At 39.3% G+C, this 19,916-nt stretch overlaps 1 protein-coding gene across 9 annotated transcripts in view; it reads left to right on the plus strand.

Annotated features, from left to right (window-relative positions):
- LOC102024546 (zinc finger protein 420) overlaps positions 1–19,916 on the plus strand; it is a 78,243-nt gene that overhangs the window by 21,915 nt on the left and 36,412 nt on the right. For 8 of the 9 annotated variants that reach the window (XM_013522308.1, XM_013522306.1, XM_005399882.2 and 5 more), the window contains one exon: positions 7,124–9,326. In XM_013522308.1, the coding sequence (XP_013377762.1) occupies positions 7,201–9,054 (1,854 nt within the window). In that variant the 5' untranslated portion in view covers positions 7,124–7,200 and the 3' untranslated portion in view covers positions 9,055–9,326. Of the gene's footprint in view, positions 1–7,123; positions 9,327–19,916 lie in introns of those variants that run through there. The other variant, XM_013522315.1, reaches the window with a different exon arrangement.

A 19,916-nucleotide genomic window follows, 5' to 3' on the forward strand; every position in this document is an offset into this window, starting at 1 on the left:
ATCTTAGAGAGTTTTCAATAAAGGGTCTTAAAATGTATTTTAAAATGTTTTGTACTTCTTGAAATAATTCTGTATATTTTACTCTTCACGTTCTTCACTTTGGAAAATAGATTTGCTTATGTTGAGCTGTTCCTGCATTTGTGGCGTAAGCATTATATGATCATGTTTGTTAGTCCTCAAATACACAGCTAGATCCTATGTTACTAACACTTTATTTTAGTATTTTAACCTATGTTTGTTCATGAGATCAACTTAGTTTTCCCGAGCTCTCTTTGTCTAATTTTGATACAAGAGTTCATTTAGCTTTGTAAAATTACTTGGGTAGATTTCCATACAGTTTTATATGTTCAATCATTGGAAGTGGTTGGAATTATATATATTCTTCAGTGGTTTAGAATATCTTGCCAGTATTATCATCAGTCATCAGTATTGAAACAATGACCGTTAGATACAATGACCAGTAGTTATGAATGACCATCAGCCATCAGATCTGTTTTCTTTTAGGAGCAAGGCCATTGAACTCAAATTTACAATTCTGAGGTTTTCATCTTTTTGTATTGTAAATTGAAAATGTATAACTGTATGTATTTAAGGGGTACAAATTGATATGAATATAATGTAAAATAGTTAAATCAAACTAAGTAACATCATTACCTCAAATGCTTGTTTTACGTGGTGAGAACATTTGAAATTACTCTTAGAAGCTTTGAAATGTATAATACACTGTATTGACCACACGCTGCAATAGACTTCAGACCCCCCTGATGGAAGGAAAAAACCACAATTGTCTTTCTCTCTGAGATTTTGTACCCTTTGATCATCAACACTCTATTTCACAATCCCCTGCCTCTGTAACCACAGTCTGTTCTTATTTGCTTTTCTCAGTTTGTTTAGATTCCTCATATAAATGAGAACATGGTATTTTTTTGTACTTGACTTATTTCACTTAGTGTAGTGTTCTCCAGTTCCATTCGCATTGTTTTAAATGACAGAATTTGTTTCTTTTATAAAGTTGAGTATATATTTCACATTTTGTTTATCCATTCATTTACTGATGGACACTTACGTTGTTTGCAATGTGAGACTGTTATAAATAGTGCTACAATAAACATAGGCAGACAGGTGTCTCTTTGACATACCCATTTTATTTCATTTACATAAATACAAAGTAGAGTGTGAGGTCATAAAGGAATTCCAGTTTTAGTTTCTTTTTAAGAACCTGACTACAGTATTCTATAATGGCTGTACTAATTTTCATTCCTACCAACAGTATACAAGAGTTCTCTTGCTCCATAGTCTTACCAACAATTGTTAGCTTTTGTCCTTTTAATAATGACCATTCTGGTGGATGTAAATTGATGTCATCATGGTTTCCACTTCCCTATTAGCTATGTTGAACAATTTCTTCATATATCTGTTGTCCTGTTGTGTATCTTCTTTTAAGAATTGTCTATTCAAGTCCCTTGCCCAGTTTTAAAAATTTTTTTTAGCTTTTTGAGACAAGGTTTCACTATACAGTTCAGGTTGGCCTTTAACTCATTTTGTAGCCGAGGCTGGCCTCAAACTCAAGGCGATCCTCCTGCCTCAGCCTCCTAAGTGCTGGGATTACAGGTGTGCACCACTACACCTGACTTTAATTTTTTTGTTTTGTTTTGTTTTTCTTGATGTTACATTGTTGAGATCCCTATGTATTTTGGATGTTATTCCCTTATCACACGTATGGTATCCAAATATTTTCTCTCAATTCATAAATTTTCTCTTCACATTGTGAATTGTTTCTTTTGCTGTGCAGAAAGAAGCTTTTCAAGTTGTTATAATCCCATTTTTCTAATTTTGTGTTTGTTGCTTGCGCTTTTGGATTCAACTTTAAAAAAACATTGCTTAGACCCACATTACATAGTTATTTTCCTGGTTTATTTTCTAGTGTTTATACAGTTTCTGGTCTTACATTTAAGTTTTTAATCCATTTTGAGTTGATTTTTGTATATGGTATGAGATAAGGGTACAGTTTCATTATTCTACATGTGAATATTTAGTGTTCTCAACACTACCCATTAAAAAGAATATCCTCTTTCCATTGTACATTCCTGATACCTTTCTTAAAAATCAGTCTACTCCGTATGTAGATTCATTGCTGGGCCTCTGCTGGTTGGTATGTTTTTAGTTTTTGCTAGCAGCATACTAATTTATTTATTGTAGTTTATAGTACTGTCTAAAATCAGGTAGTATGGTATATCCAGATTTTTTCTTTGTGTTAATGATTACCTTGGATATTTGGAAGTTTTTTATGGTTCCAAATGAATTTTGGGATTTTGTTTTCTATCTTCATGAGAAATAGCATTGGAATTTTAATAAGAATTTCATTGACTCTGCAGAATCATTTTGGGTAGTTCTTAGCTCTTTCCTGTTGCTGGGACAAAATATCTGATACCCACAGATTAAAGGAAGAGAGGTTTATACACTCAAACAGCATAGTAGAGGAATGCTGTTCAGTTCATGACAGCCAGGAAGCAGAGAGCAAAAGGAGAAGCCAAGGAGAAAAGTATGCCCTTCTAGGTCAAACCCCCAGTGACCCAAACCCCACCTTCTATCTGCATATTCACCTGTGAACTCATTAGTGGTTTAATGCACTTCAGAAAGTTCCTGCACACATGAGATTGGTGGGAGACATTCTAGATATAAACCATAGCATTCTGCCACTATTCCCCAGAAGACTTACATCTATCGCTTTATGTTATGCAAAGTGCATTTAGTCAGTCTCCGAGAGTTGCCAAAGTTTTAGCATTACAGGATTGCCAAAAAGTTCAAGTCCAAAGTCTCCTCTGAGATTCCAGGCAAACTCTTAGCCATGAGCCCCTGTAAAAATCAAAATCGAAAATTAAACATTTCCAAAATATATTGGCACAGAGTAAACATTTTCATTCAAAAAGGGGTGAATAGGGAACTAGAAATAGGACCAAAGCAAGACCAAAGTCCAGGAGGGCAAACATTAAATCCTTCAGCTGCATATCCAGCACCTGGGACAGATTTGGTGAGATGTGAACTCTAATAAAAGGCTTAGGTGGCCCCACCCCCATGGCATTGCTGGTTGTGGCCCTTTTAGCCACTTTCTTGGGGTGGCTATACTCACTGCAGCTTTCCTTAAATGACATTCCATGTTCTTTGCATTTCCAACTTCCTGAGGTCTCCACTACACTTTCAGCTTCATTATTACAGCATCATGCACTATAGGGATAGTGCATAGTGGGCATCCTTGTCTTTTTCCAGATCTTAGAGAAAAGTCCTTAAACTTTTCACTATTGAATTTTATATTAGCTATGGTCTTCTCGTATAGAGGCTTTATTGTGCTGAGATGCATCCTTTGTACCTGGTGAATTTTATTATGAAACAACTTTATTTTTTGTCAAATGCTTTTTCTTCATAAAATGAAATTACTGTATGACTTTTTTCTAGAACTCAACTACAAAACTTCCCCCTTCTTTCTTTCCCTTCCCTTCTGTATCCAAAGGCACTCCCTGAGTTATCTCATCAAATCTGTTAATTTTATCAATTTGGTTATGACTTCCAAGTTTAAACCTATAATCCAAAGACATCTCCCCAGAACTACACATTTGTGTGTTTGTTTATAAATATATTTGTATTCACAGTCTTTATTTTTATATCTTAAAGTGCAAACATAAACTCTTGATACTCTTTTCTAAACCTGTTCCTACCACAGTAAAAGGTCCTTAGTAAATAATATTTCTGTTGTTCCAGAAGTTCAAGCAAAACACTTGTCCTTGTTTTCTCTATATTATATGCCAACTGTATCATCAACTCTTTAGTATACATTAAAAATATATCCAGAATCCAGTGCTTCTCATCCCCCATCTCCACAGTCCATTTCATGTGGATTAAGGCAGCTTCCTATCTTCTATCCAGTAGCTTCTGTGCTTTCTATAATTTTATATACTTAGGCAAAGCAACCAAAATAATTCATCCTTAAACAAGAGAGATCTTGCCATATCGTTTCTTATAGTCATCCAATGGCTCCCCATCTCAAAGTGAAGGTCTTAAAATGAATAAGATTGAGCCATTCCATGTTACTTGCATTTGTGGTCAGAGGATTTCCCCCTTCTTATTAAAGACCTCCTCAGAGTCTGTGTGACCTCCTCAAGAAGAATTAGCTAGAGACACTTAAATGCAAGAGTAAAAAGTTTTATTCTGGTGCTGGAGGACAAGAAGAGGCTACATGAAAAAGTTAGAAAGCAAGCTCCTGCAGCCTCCCTGAATGCAGGTGTTACGTCTTTTCTATCCTTCATTCAGCCAGGGGCCCCTCTCCATCATGACATGTAGAAGAGGGGCTAGAGCAATACCTGCACAATAGCTCATAGTGCTGCTTCACAGAGCACGTACATCATTAGCAGCTTAAATCTTCACTTAGGGTTATGCATTTTACTATATTAATGAGACAAAGGTTTGACAAAGGTTTATTTTTGTGCCTGTGCGCTAGTGTAGGGGAGTCTCAACCCCCCTCTTTTTGATAGCTTAGGTGTGAAAATTTCAAAGTGTTATTTTTCATCTGTCAGAAAATTGTTGACTGCCACAACCACAGTCTAACAGTTTGTGTCTCGTTAGTTATTCCTATGGGACTATACACTTTATAGTGTAACCCATCTCCTTCAGAAGTATAGGTCTTGCATAGTTCCCCTATTGTAAAGAAGTTTATTTCTACTCCCTGCTATTTGTGGGTCCAAATCCTTGTCTCTTGATTTTTTTCAGACTATCAATAAAGATGTAGACAATTGAAGTCAGCAAATGTCATGAGGGTAGCTATAACTAGAGCATGCTTTTCCTCTCTAGTTTCTGGTTCTCCCTTCCTTCCTGTTCTGGATGTTCATTATTTTCTTTTAATCATGACTATACTTTGAAAAGATGTTGGTTTTATTTTACCCAACATTTATTGATGTTTTTCAGAAATTCTGATATACCATTAACACTATTATGGTTAGAATACAAAACAGTTAAAAAGGGATTGAGATGTAGCTTAATGGTAGAGCACCTGCCTATTATGGGCAAGACTCTGGGTTTAATCCCTAGTATTACAAAAAAGGGGAAAAAAACCTAATATTTGGTTTGTTTCAATATATAAATATCTACTGGTATGACCACTAGATCATATGCCAAGTATATAAGAAAGTGCCAAACTGTCTTTCACCATGGCTGTATCATTTTGCATTCCTAACAGAAGTGTATGAGACTTGTGTTCTTTTGCTTGATTTGTATTTTTGAATAAAATTTCTGGCATCTATATCACTTCAGATGCCTTCCATTATTTTAGGTAACTTTCAGATACTTTTCCTTATTACTTAGCCTTACAGCAGTGCCTGGGAAATGATAAAGGTGTTCTGGAATGAACAGAGTTGGGGTTGGATAGACAAAGACATGAAACAGGGCATGAAGGGTGAAATAAAGATAAGTAAATAAAAGAAATTCAGTATATATCATTTGCAAAGAATAGGAGGAGCTAAAGATAAACATCACTAGCAGTATGCAAGGGCAAGACAATTAGAGAGGTACATATATGTTCATAGATTTATTACACTTGTACTCCTGTTTCTGTCTGTAAGGAATTGATGGAAACACCACAGCCTGGCATTTACTTTTAGAGTAGGAGGAAGGGTTGACTGTATTACAGAAGCACATTGGTACTTAGGAGTGACAGAAGTGTGCTGGTGACTACATGGCTTAAGCCTTTAGAGATCTGTTTCTTCTCTGTCTTTTGCTTACCATTTTTCAGTTATCCTGTCATTTACCGTTTTAGTGACTGCTAGACATTGTAAAAAAATACAAATACAACTTGAAATTTTGAATAATATTATATCTCACCAGTAAAGATTTAAGATTGCTATGTCAAGCAATCATGAATTACCCTAATACCCACATTTCTTGATTTGAGATGATTCAGTAATAATTGATGCTTTAGACCCTGCCTAGACTAGTCTAGTGTTTCTCCATCATAGGCTTCAGAGTTTCCACCCCGAAGTATGGAGAATTTATAACATACCCAGTTTCACTTGTTGCCTAGCCAAGACAATGCAAAACTGCCTAGTTTCTTCACTTATCATATGCCTAAAAAGATGGAACAGGTTCTAGCTAGTTGGAAGTTGGAAAAGACCTTGTGACTCTTTCAAAATTGAAAGAAAAATTATGTATTTGGCTAATAGTTATCAATGTTGACAGAGGGGTTATTACGGAAATTGGATAATTAGAGGCAGGCCATGCAGAGCTTTGTCAAAGTTATAAAAGAGTTTGGGTTTTATTCTGTTTAATTTTATAAGCTATTAAAACATTTTAAGCAGAGATTGCATGGCAAGGTGCAATCAGAATGACTCCAAGTCAGATGGTAGACAGTATTAAAACTTGAGATCTCTGTGCTCTTTTGTATTATTATCTAGGTTTAGATTCAGTTAGGCTGGTGTATACCTGGATATTTATAATTTATAATTTATTTATAATTTCACATGGTTTTGATCCCTACCAAAGTTTGAAAAACCAGTAAATTTAAAAGCATGCTTAATCTCTTTCCTTAACCTTTTAAATACGTTTTCATTCTCTCATTTCAAATGCCCATTTAACATTTATTGTATGAAATTGTTTTAAACTAATATTTTTTCAAACTCAAGGCAGCAACATTACTGCACCATCAAATCAGTATAATGAGGGTTTTTTTTTGTACTAGGAATTGAACCCATGACCTAGTGCTTGCCATGCAGGCACAGTGCCACCCAGTATAGTGAGTTTTAATATAAATAAAAAGGCTTAGAATATTATAGAATGGAAAACATGGTAGGTATTTTTTTTATTTTTTAATTTTTTAGTTTTGGTACTGGGAATCAAACTCAGGAGCTCATGCTTGCCAGCAGGCATTATGCCATTCAACTATAACCCTGGCCCCATGGTATTGTTTTTATGAAACATGTATATTTTGTGAAAGAGAGGTATTACTATGGTTCATAGTAAGCAATATTTGAAAAATAATATATGCCTGTTATTTCTTATGGGTATTTTTTCCTATTTTTTGTGTTTTCTTCTATAGAAGTTCTGTTTCTCTTGATTTATATGATGTTGTCCTATCTTTCAGACTTACCTTCAAGGTGTGCAAATAAAGACTTATCTCAAAAAAGGGGCCCTAATGAAACAGAATTATCTCAATGGGAAATGAACGGTAGGCTTGAAAACTGTGAACTTGATAAGACCAATCCCAGAGATTATTTGGAAGTCAAAGGAAAGTTGGAGAATCAACGTGAAAATCAGAAAGAATACTTTGGTCAAGGGATGATCACATATGACAGAATGTCTGTTTTCAACCAGCATACCTACTTATCTCAACATCCAAGATGTCATTCTTTGGAGAAACCCTATAAGTGTAAGGAATGTGGGAAAGCCTTCCGTCGTGCCTCACACCTAAGTCAACATCAGAGTATTCATACTGGTGAAAAACCCTATGAATGTAAGCAGTGTGGGAAAGCCTTTAGTAGAGATTCTCAGCTCAGTCTTCATCAGAGACTTCATACTGGTGAGAAACCATATGCATGCAAAGAATGTGGGAAGGCCTTTACTCAAAGTTCACAACTTATTTTACATCATAGAATTCATACTGGTGAGAAACCATATAAATGTGAAGAATGTGGAAAAGCCTTTATTCGTAGCTCACAACTCACCCGTCATCAAAAAGTCCATACTGGTGAGAAACCTTATGAATGTAAAGAATGTGGAAAGGCCTTTACTCAGAACTCACAACTTACTCTGCACCAGAGACTTCACACTGGTGAGAAACTGTATGAATGTAAAGAATGTAGGAAGGTCTTTACTCAGCTCTCACAACTTATTCTGCATAAAAGAATTCATACCGGTGAGAAACCTTATGAATGTAAGGAATGTGGGAAGGCTTTTATTTGTGGCTCACAGCTTTCTCAACATCAGAAAATTCATAATGGGGAAAAGCCATATGAATGTAAGGAATGTGGAAAGGCCTTTATTCGTGGCTCACTCCTAATGCAACATCAAAGGATTCATACTGGTGAGAAGCCCTATAAGTGTGAAGAATGTGGTAAGGCCTTTATCCGTGGTTCACAACTTACTCAACACCAGAGAATTCATACTAATGAGAAGCCCTATGAATGTAAGGAATGTGGAAAGACCTTTAGTCATGGCTCACAACTTACTCAACATCAAAGAATTCATACTGGTGAAAAGCCCTATCAATGTAAGGAGTGCGGAAAAGCTTTTAATCGTGGCTCACTCCTTACACGACATCAAAGGATTCACACTGGTGAGAAACCATATGAATGTAAAGAGTGCGGAAAAAACTTTAGTCGTGGCTCAGAACTTACTCAACATGAGAGAATCCACACTGGTGAGAAACCCTATGAATGTAAGGAATGTGGAAAGTCTTTTATTCGTGGCTCACAGCTTACTCAGCATCAAAGGATCCATACTGGTGAAAAACCTTATGAATGTAAAGAATGCAGAATGGCTTTTACTCAGAGTTCACATCTTTCCCAACATCAGAGACTTCATACTGGTGAGAAACCCTATGTATGTAATGAATGTGGGAAGGCCTTTGCTCGTGGCTTATTGCTTATTCAACACCAGAGAATTCACACAGGTGAAAAACCATATCAGTGTAAGGAATGTGGGAAAGCCTTTATTCGTGGTTCACAGCTTACTCAACATCAGCGAATTCACACTGGAGAGAAACCTTATGAATGCAAGGAATGTGGAAAGGCCTTTAGTCATGGCTCTCAACTTACTCTACACCAGAGAATTCATACAGGAGAGAAGCCCTATGAATGCAAAGAATGTAGAAAGGCCTTTACTCAAAGCTCACATCTTTCTCGACATCAGAGAATTCACACTGGTGAAAAACCGTATCAGTGTAAAGAATGTGGGAAGTCTTTCACTCGTGGTTCACAACTTACTCAACATCAGAGAATGCATATCACTGATAAGTCTTTTGACTATAAAGAATGTGGACTAGGCTTTAGTAATGATTCACAAGTTTTTATATGAATTAACCTGATGTTTTGTGATTGGCATAGCTTTCTCTAGTCATCTATTATCTGTAAAGAATTCTTACAAATGGGAATGTGGGACACATTTGCCTAGTAAAGTTTAGCATCAAGAGGCTTTAAATTGGAGAATGGAAGTATTAATCAATGTGGAAAAACCTTTCATTGCTGTAACCCTATTAAACTTTAGCAAATTAAAATAGAAAAGTAATTCTGTTAGTACAGTAAATGTACGAAGGCCTTTAGCCATAGTAAATGTCTTTATCAACATTATCTTGGTTCTGCCAGTTGACTTCCTTTGGGACATGTATTATGATAAGTAACCTTTGCTTTGGTTTAATCATTTGTAATATAAACCTAGGAATAATACCTTTTTGGTAAGGTTCTTGGGAAGTATTATGTGTTATTACATGTCAAAGCTCTTAGTGCTTTGAACATATCAAAATATTAGGTACTAGCCAGATGTGATGGAACATGCCTGTAATCCCAGCACTCGGGAGGCTGAGGCAGGAGGATTGCCATGAGTACAAGGCCATCCTGGCTACATAATGAGTTCAAGGCCAGCCTGAGCTACATAGTGAGACCCTGTCTCCAAAAACAAACAACGATGAAAAAAAATTAGGTAACATTTTCATATTGTTATTTTAGAGGATGTGCATGAAAGGAATGTGCTTATGAGTATAATGAATATCAAGAAATCTTTTATAACCTATCCCAGATTCGGGGAGCACTATGCTTTTATTCAGATCTCATCCAATATGGTGAAGAAGAGATAGTGTAAAAAGTCCTGCGGTATTTAATCAGTGGATTATTGAGCACAAGTGTTACAGAATTTAAGAAAGATGTGAAGTAGTTTTTCACAAAGTCCAGGAACTTGTATTTCCTACCATCTCTGACTGCTAATCAAGATTATTACTGAGAGGTTAAAAAAAAATAGCCAAAATAAACCTAGTAGGAAATTTTTTAAATTTGAGATTTTGAATTAAATTGAAAACAGAAACTGATATTAACAGACTATTTTTCAATGAGTAATGATGAGTTTGTGTCAGACTGTGTCCCTACCCAATATCCATTTTCCCACCTTTAATAACAAATCTTTGGGTAAAAAATATTTGTCTCCCTTGTAGGTCAACAAGATGGGGAAGTGGAATTTGCATGAGTAGGCCATCTAAAAATTCTTTCTGGTTTTTTTTTTTTCCCATTTCCCTACCTATAATATATACATATAACCTGGAGTTCTGTAGTCTCACAGGGGTTGTCAGGATGTTTTCTGAGTGTTCTGGATGGTGGAATGGAAATACAGAAATACAGAAGGAGTCTGTAACCCTGGTGGTTTTGTTAAAGTCATACCAACTCTAGTCTGCCTGTTTCTGTATTTCTGTATATAAAATTGAAGTCAACTTCTTATTGTAGATACTGTTGTACTTCCCTTATTAGTAATAAAACTTCACTTAAGGATACTTTTTAAATGCTGTAACTGGAAGCCAAGTGCTGTGGGTAAATAAGGAATTTCAAATGGGGCATTAACTTAGGATAATGTAGGCCAGGTATGCACTAGCATTTGGGAGGCTGAGGCAGGAGGATTACCACGAGTTCAAACCCAGCATGAGCTACAGTGAGACCCTGTTTCAAAAAAAGAAAAAACCTTATGATCATGTAGAATGAGTATTGACCCAACTCAGGCTACAAAACTGAATTTCTTATCTCTGTAGGCAGGACATTTGGTCAGACTGCTGAATATTATCCTATAAGGCAAAATCAGTACCAGTCCAGGTTGTAATGTTACAGGAAGTAGTAAGAGTGATTTAGAATGTATATGTTCAGTACTTCTTGTTACTTTCAGTAATGACCTGTGAAAAGTGAATTTAGAGATAGCAGTTGAAAATGATACTGTTTTAATAGATGCTATCTGTAATGTAAGCACTCAGTCCTCTATCCTTAATGAAGACCAGTTATACTGATTCAAAAGGGATAGCTTGAATAAGAAATGAGACCAGTGCACATCCCTATAGAGGCAGCAAGTTTTCTAACAAACAAATATAGTGCCCCACCAAAGCCTCTTGTTCTAAAATTGATCACATTTATTGGGTTCTTACTATGTTCCAGTCATTGTCCTTGGTATTGCTGATATTTCCATTACAATTCTAGCAGGAGCAAGTAAAGTAAATGTAGAGCATCAACTGCTATAGTGTCAAAAGTCATTCAGAAAGAAATGGGTAGGAGCCAGATATAGTGACATGTTCCTATAATCCCAGTGACTCTGGAGACTGAGACAGGAGGATTGTAAGTTTGAGGCCATCATGGGCAACTTAGTGAGACACTGTCTCAAAATTTTCAAAAGGCCTATGGTATAGCTCAGGGTCTGCCTAACAGCATGAGGCTCTAGGTTCTAATCCCAGTACTGAAATAGAAGTTGGGACAGTTGATGTTGCTATCTGAAATAGAGTGATTCAAGGTAAATCATTAAGGATCAGAGCTGAGATTGGAAGGAGTAAGTTATGGTCATCTAGGAAAAGAGCATTTCTAGACTTCAGAAAAATGGCAGCATGGTAAGCAACAAAAACTCAGCCTTTCTAAGATTCAGAATTCAAACTTGAAAATAACAGCTTGGGAAGGAAAGGATATTTGAAGCAGGAAAAAAAAGTTAAAAGTAAAGGCCATCAGGGAAGTTACTATAGAGTCCTGTGCAATGGGTGATTGATAGATAAAGATAAGAAAGCCATATCTTGCTATGCCTTGTAAGCATCTTGGGTTTTATTCCAAGGGAAATGGGCAGCAATTGAAGAGTTCTGAGTAGAAAACATGCTCTAACATGTACAAATAAAAATAGAGTAGGAGGCTATGGCAATATTCCAGATGAAAGACGACAATGGCTTAGACCAAGGTGACAGTGGGTCTGGTGAGATGTACTTGTATTCTCCATATACAGTAAATGTGACAACCAAATTTTGTCCAGTTGTTAAATGTGTTACCAGAGTTTTGGGGCAAAACAGACCAGACTTGGTGACAAGTCTCATAACATCAAGGAGACAGGCAGTGGTGAAGGGCAGGAAGAGGCTTTAATCGGCTTGGCCTGTGCTGAAAAGTATAGAGCAGATCAAAAGGAAGAAAGGTAAGGTTGGGCTTGGCACAGCTGGGAGACATGAGTGGGATGCATAGTGGGCAGTGTAGATAATCTGATCAAGTCATATTCTGGTCTCAGAACTGGTTCTTTGAAAGCTAGCATTGCTTGAGAGGACAGTTCAGTTCTCATGAGAGGACAGCTCCTGCTTTGTGGAACAGTATCAGTTCCTGTCATGGGTCTTGCTTGAGAGGTGACTTCTTCATGGAGCTGTCTATAAGGTTCTGCTTTTCCTAGGATCCAAGGTTTAAGACAATGACTTGAGACTTAGAGCTCCAAGGATCTGGAACTGGTTGTCATAAAAGCTGGTAAGTGGAAATGCTTGAAACTCCTCATAACTACTTCAGTTACTCTTATCTTGATGTCCTCAGTCTCAAAGAGAGATGAGGTAGACTAGACCAGTGTGGTGAAATTATGGCATGTGTGCCACAGTGCGCTGTTTATCATTGAAAGCTACAAAGTTTGCCTTCTGAGATAGACATATTTAGGGCTGCTAAACTTGTAATATAGACACTTTCTGAATGATTAGCATGCCTATATGCAGAGCTGAGCAGGGACCTATCATAGTGTTTTGAGATAATAAGGGATACATAAAGTGAAGGCAGAAATGCCAAGCATCCTTTTAGTCATCCCTGTGGCATCTGTCTCAGAATTTTCAAAAGGGCATGAATATAGCTCTGTGTTAGAGCATTTGCCTAACATGTGTGAGGCCCTAGGTTCTACCTCCAGTACTGAAACTGAAAGGGGCAACAGTTGAAGTTGCTATATGAAATAGAGTGATTCAAGGTAGAATATTAAGAAGGATCAAAGCTGATCCTCTAATTCCCTGTTATAGATGTTAGGGGTAAGAAAAAGTCCTCAGTGAATTTAACTCAGGTTTTGGTACTGAGCAAAGGTGATGGGCTCCATCAAATAAGATGCTTGCAGTTCCATTAAATTTGTAGAGGAAAATGGGGAGTTCAATTTTAGACATGTTAAATGTCTAAGATACCTTTTAGACACAGAATGTAAATATTGACTAGGCACCTGGATATAATAGTGTGCATTTTTCTAGAGATTATGTTAATTTGGTAGCTATTGGCCTCTAGTTATATAAAATTCTGAAGCAGGATAAGATTATTACAGACATACTTTGTATTACAGATAAGATTATTGAATGTAAAAATCCATAAAGACCAAGCTATGCTGTATCCCAACATTGTAGAGTTCAAAAAAAGGACAAACCACCAACGGAGCTAAGATGGCAAAAGAAGGGAGGAAACCCAAGAGAATGGGGAATCACAGCCAAATTAAAGTGACTTGGATGATCAGCAGTAATAGGTACTGTTGGTAGGCTAAATAATGTGAGGCTTGCAAAATAGCTGTTGGATTTAGCAATGCCATTATTGATGACCTTAAGAAAAGAGATTTATGGGGGCTGGGGATTTAGCTCAGCGGCAAAAAGCACCTGCCTGGCAAGTGCAAGGTCGTGAGTTCGGTTCCTGGTACCGGAGAAAAAAACAAAAAAACAAAACAAAAAAAAAAAGAAAAGAGATTTATTACTTGTTTCACAATGGTCAATGTAAAAGCCTGATAAGAGAAAAAATGGAATATAATGTGTATGTGTACACACACACACACACACACACACACACACACACACACTGCTTAGAGGACAGGACAGCTATTAGGCACAAAGGAGTTCCACATTCAGAGTGTCTAATGTTCTTGTCTATTTGCCAGTTTCAAGACTATTTCAAGATATTTGCCCATTTCAAGATTGATAGTGACACTGAAGCATGCTTACATGATCCTTGAAGTTTCCAAAAAGTCTAAGATAACTGAAAATGATATCTGAGACCATGAGAAGACCCACGCTGGAAGCCAAGCCAAGTTCTTCAGATATTGCAGAGAAGATAGAAGTGACCTTTCATCTTGCAGGAGAACTCCCATCTGCAAGCTGAATCCTGAACTTTAAGGCAAAACTGCTGATTTGGCCATAGAAGCCACCATTTTAATTCATGGTTCTGTCCCCAAGTTACTCTGAGCTATGGTTAGATTTTGTTACCTTAAAAGGGGAAAATGATGATACAAACATTTTCCTTGACTTCTGTTTGAAACTTTTCTGGAGGTTTAAATTGAGGTCATAGGTTTTTGTTGTTGGGTGTGGTGCTGTCTTCTTTTAAAAAGTTACCATTAGGGTCCCAAGCAGCCACCCAGGTCACCATCCATAACCCCCACAGGTTGCACTGGTTGGCTGAGCTGCACTGAGTGAAAGAGGGTATTCCTTGAAGTGCATATAAAAATGAGTTAAAATATATAAAAACTCATTTTTATTGTCACAGGCATGTCTAAGCTTCTAGGAATCCCCCCGCCCCTGAAATAATATCACACCCAGTCACACAGGTTAAATGAAGGGAGATACTGGGTCTTCAGGAGGAATCCAGATTAGACAGAAGCACCAGTTCACTCCCCAACCCTGTACTTAACACCCATACAGGAAGCTCTTCAGATAAAGGGCTCTATGCTGGCACATAAGCGCCAGCAAAAAACAGACAATAATTACACAGGCAACACAATATTCTGGTTCCCTAGTTGGGTTTCCTAAAGAGAGGCCTACATATGCACCCACCAATCCAACTTCACACAGGGATCCTAGGATGTATGCTCTGTTGATGCAGCTTCCTACACAGCCAGTGTTACAGTTCTGGGTTCAACAGACCACCAACTTGGATAACCATAGCCCACCTCAGACCCACTGAAAGGGAAGGAGACAGATCCACATTCTGGACACCCACTGCACCTCTCCTTTTCTTATACAGAATCCTTAAGGTGGGCTGTTGTCTCTGCTGCACATTCCCAAACAGTATACTACATGATACAAATGCAGTAGAGCCTACAAACTATGGACTGAAACACCTGAATACAGGAAGCAAAATCAACCTTTCCTTTTTAACAGTGGACTGCCTTTGGGATTTTGTCACACTGACAGCACCATGATTAGCCCAAGCTGCCTTAAGTCCTCAGATCCTGAACTGGCCCTCAGGGAAGCCAGATCTCAGCCCCTTGCACAGCCAGAGAGCTTTTCTACTCCCAAAGCCTAGTCAGCTGTGACAAGTTGTGATGTGAGCTGCAGGCTTGGGACAGGTGCATGTTCACTTTCAGAATTGGGTAGACTCCCTGAGAAAGCAGAGCTAGGCCAAGACCAGCGAGGGTGGTGACCAGCAAGTACCAAAAGACTGGCCTCCACCCTTCCTCACTGGGATGTACCTTCAAGGAAATGATGACCCAAGAACAATCACAATTGAGGTAGGACATGTGATGGACCAAAAGAGAGAATGTTTACATTGAAGCTGTTGATGATGGCAAAAGGCAGTTTGCCATAAATACCCCTCAAAATGCTCACCCTTGTTCAAATCCACAACTCCATCATTCTTGCCCCCTTCTTTGGGAATTCTGCAAGTCCTCTTTCCTAAGCATCTTTATGTACACTGATGTGGCAGCGCGGGCATCCCAAATGGATTCCAAAGTTTTACTTTCAGTGTCCTTTTGACTTGGGATGAGCCAAAAGTCCTCAGGTACCAGATGCAGTAAGGTAAAGACACAGTCGGGTTTTTAGCCTGCCTCTCCAGTGGATGGCACTCAGCCGCAGCATTGAAGATATTTGTGATCACTCCTGATAAGGAAATTTATGAAAACTAAAGACATCCACATGCACACGGGCAGTCCCAATCTCTCTCTAGTTCCCAGGATGGAGTCCCTGAGGGGAGGATCACACACCTACAATGCTGGCCTGAAGTAGAGGTCCTGGGGTGCATGCCATGCTCATGCCTACTCTCCTGCCAACCTGTTCTACTTGCTGTGGTTTCCCATATCAGCCACTCGAACGACCAGAGCCCAGCAGAGGCAGTCACACAACAGGAGGGCATCTGCTCCACAAACCCTTATGAGCACATCCCAAGGCAACAGTACTGGTCACTGTGACATGTGCCAGGCTTGAAGCATACGCGTGCGCAGTTGCCAGCCTGGGAAAAATTCAATCCTGGAGGATGGGCTATGGATCCAGGAAGAGGACTAAGGGGTAAAAGTGACAAAGATCACCCATCAGGCTTCCAGCCTTCTTAAGAGTCTGATCCTTGAGATGTCTGGGTTGGTTCTGCTACCAGGTAGTCACCTTGCTTTATGGAAAGGGGTCTAGATGGATCCTAGAGAGGAAGGGTCAGTTTGGAAGGGAGTCTGCTCACAGCCAGAGGAAGTCAGGTGAGGGAGGGATGGGGCCTGTGACATGAAGCCACCTGACAGTTATGTCAACTGAAAACCCACCTACCCTTTTACCTGGTCCTGGTAGGCCCTTGACCTGGTCTCAAAACCCAGTCAGCCCTTGATCATGAAAGTGACTTTGGGGATTGTTGAAATGAGTGCCATGAAAACTGAAAGTATCAGCTGGTTGAGGTAGTACAGGCCAGTAACCCCTCCACTCAGAGGCAGGAACAGGTATAAAATATGCCTGTTCTGAGGCTGAGGCCTCAGAAATTTGTAAGTATGAGCCCAGTCTGGGAAATTGAGCAAGTTTTGTAGACCTTGTCTTTTTTTTTTTTTTTTGTCTTTTTGAGACAGGGTCTCGCTATGCAGTTCAGGCTGACCTTGAGCTCACTTTGTAGCCCAGGCTGGCCTTGAACTCGCAACGATCCTCCTGCCTCAGCCTCCTGAGTGCTAGGATTACAGGTGTGCACCACTACACCCAGCCAGACCTTGTCTTAAAAGGAAAATAAATGAATACATGCTTAAAAGAGCTGGAAGGAGCTGGGGATTTAGTTCAGCGGCACAGTGCCTGCCTGGCAAGTGCAAGGTCATGAGTTGAATTCCCTGTACCGGAAAAAAACCAAAAAAAAAAAAAAAGGGCTGGAAATGTAGCTCAATGGAAAGACCCTGGTTTCAATTCCCAAAAAAGAAAACAAGGAAAGAAAAACAACTACTACAACAAAAGCTAGGCATAGCAATTCTCATGTGGGCCTGGCATGAAACTGAGGTCTCAGATGAGATGGTGTTTTTTTTGTTTGTTTTTTTGTTTTGTTTTGTTTTTTCAGAAACAGTATATGGCTATTTCCAGACATGAGATTTGGCACCAAGGCTTCCTTCTGGAGCTCTGGGAACTCCAGAAAGGAAATGCATATTATGTTCCTGTTCTTTAAGTCTAAATTGAGTTCCTCATTGGTTTCTTTTGTTGGGTGAATAGTGTTACGCATCAGGGTCAATCCCTAGACAACTGCTGTAGCCACTGTGCCACTGTGCCACAAGCTGGTGGCTAGAGGCAAGTGCATGTGCAGTGACAGGGCCTGCCCATCCCTGAAGCCAGGCAGAGGAGGGAGGAGTACAGGATATGGGACAAGATGAGAACCAACCTCCAGCCTTGCTCTGCAGTGCCAGCAGAGCTACATGGGCTGTGTTAGGCAAGCTGGACTCCTCTAAACATTGGATTCTAGAGAGCATAAGATCCGCATTTGGTGAGGCAGATGAAACCAGAGTAGGACTATGGAGGGCATGAAGATCTCTGTCTCCAAATGTCTCCAAGTGTTAACCAAAATTTACTGACCCTGAGTCCAGTACCTCTCTTAGACCAGGGGTGAGGAAGCCCTTACCCTGGTATCAAACCCCTTGGGGCTCTATGTCTTTGAAGTACCTTGTGAGGAACGATGACAGACTCACTCATGCCCACCTAGGAAATTCTTCAGTACCTTTCATCCTTTCCCTTTGGGTATCTAGACATGATTATGGAGGGATTCATTTATGTCCCTGGATTGGGCATACATTTTTGGAGGCTATATCCCTTTCTCTTCATGGGAGCAATTCTGTTTCTCAAGGGGCTTCCTGTCTCCTTACCAAAAGGTACATCTAGGTAGCAGGGTTGAACCATCTCTTCTTTTGGAAAATAAGCAAGGTAACCCCAGAACTCGGGGATGCTGAGGCAGGAGGACTGTACCTTTGAGCCTAGCATGGGCAACTTAGCAAGGTCCTGTCTCTAAATGAAAGAAAGGTGGGAGGTAGCTCAGTGGGAAGGAAGATCCTGGGTAAAAATCCCCAGTAACAATAAGAAGAAGTAAGGAATCACCATATGCTGTGTAGGGGAGTTACAGATACTGTTAGGTAATAGGAGATAATTATCATTGTGGTAGAAAAACAAATGGAGGGGGATCACAAGACATCCTGCAACAAGTATACTGAAAGTCTCAAGAGCCAGGTATGGTAGTGTAATTACAACACTGAGAGGCTGAGGTAGAAGGATCACAAGTTCAAATCCAACCTGGGCACCTTAGCAAGACTGTCTCAAAATTTTAAAAATGGGGGGCTGAGGACATAGCTTATTGTAAAGGCCCTGGGTTCAATCTCCATTAAACACACGTTTGCACACACACATATTGGGTTAATAGTGGTATTATGATATGGCTATGTTCCTTATTTAGACATTGCGTCTAAATGAACATCAGCTGCTGGATCATGGAGATTACCAGACACTGCCACAAGTGGGATGAAGTTACAGATATGCTAAATTAGAGGAATGAAAAGAGAATAAAGTCTACAAAGGCTATTTCCTGGAATTAATGAAGGGTGACATATAATTGGAGAAATTGATTCCTGATGCTTTTATTCTTCCATCTTCCAGAACATCTTTATTATTGGAGTAAGAAAATGAGGATGGAGGATATTTAGACATCCTTCTGGGGTGAGTTTAAGAAGAGAGATTTGCTGGGCATGGTGACACATACTTATAATCCCAGCATTTAGGAGGCTGAGGTAGGAGAATCACTGCAAGTTCTGGCCCAGCTTGGGCTACATAGTGAGTTCAGGGCCAGCCTGCAGTACATAGCCAGACTCTCTCAGAAAAAAACAAACAAACAAGCAAAAAACTGTCCTGTGGTCCTGGGGGTCCACAGCAGGCACCATCCTAAATTGGGGGATGATGGTGAGTCACAGAACATCTTAGACTGAAGGAATAATAGTGAAGCCTCAGATGCAGTGCTGGTTGAGGAAAAGGAGATAACTGTAGTCAACATTGCTCTAAGATGGGGAAGACAATATGGTAGGTTATTAGATATTGTGGAGAGCTAAAGGCAGATCAGCAGATATTGATGTATGATGGAATCTGTCAACAAATGCTCCTTAGAGGCTAGGGAGCCAAAAGGGAACACCCAGGCCTGCCCCCTTGATCAGACTGTCCCTTCCCCCACATCTTCACCTCATTTTGTCCATCACAAAGGCAAGACTATTTCTGCACAGCACAACTATTTTCCACTCCCAGGATGACCAATGGACTTGCCTCTGGTAAATCATTCTGCTGGCTCCAGTAGGTCCACCCAGCTGACCATTCAATGAGAATATGCACTAGTATCTGCAAGCCACAACTATGTATCTTGGGTTGGTCACCTAACTCTCAAGGAAGACATTTGCTCTCCACCCTTCCATACTGTTGGCTTCAGACACACCTGTCAAGACAGGATAAGCAAGTCTGTAGGTTGGGTTCTTTGGTGGCAGGGACTTGCTGACATGCAGTTTGGGTAGAGCAGAGCTATGCACACAGAAGTACAGTGAAGTGGACTTATTAAAAAGTCATTTTGGAGCTGAAATTTTGGGATGTTGGAATCAAGGTAGGAAATTCTAGAAGCATTCATGTGAGCTATCCTACATCCATTTCCTCTTCCTTACATGGGTTAGTATCAGGAGGTTTACAATGACTTTTTAGTTTTAGGACTGGGAAAGGACACAGC

Source organism: Chinchilla lanigera, unplaced genomic scaffold (genome assembly GCF_000276665.1).
Source record: "Chinchilla lanigera isolate Chin_1 unplaced genomic scaffold, ChiLan1.0 scaffold00067, whole genome shotgun sequence".
Lineage (NCBI taxonomy): Eukaryota > Metazoa > Chordata > Mammalia > Rodentia > Chinchillidae > Chinchilla > Chinchilla lanigera.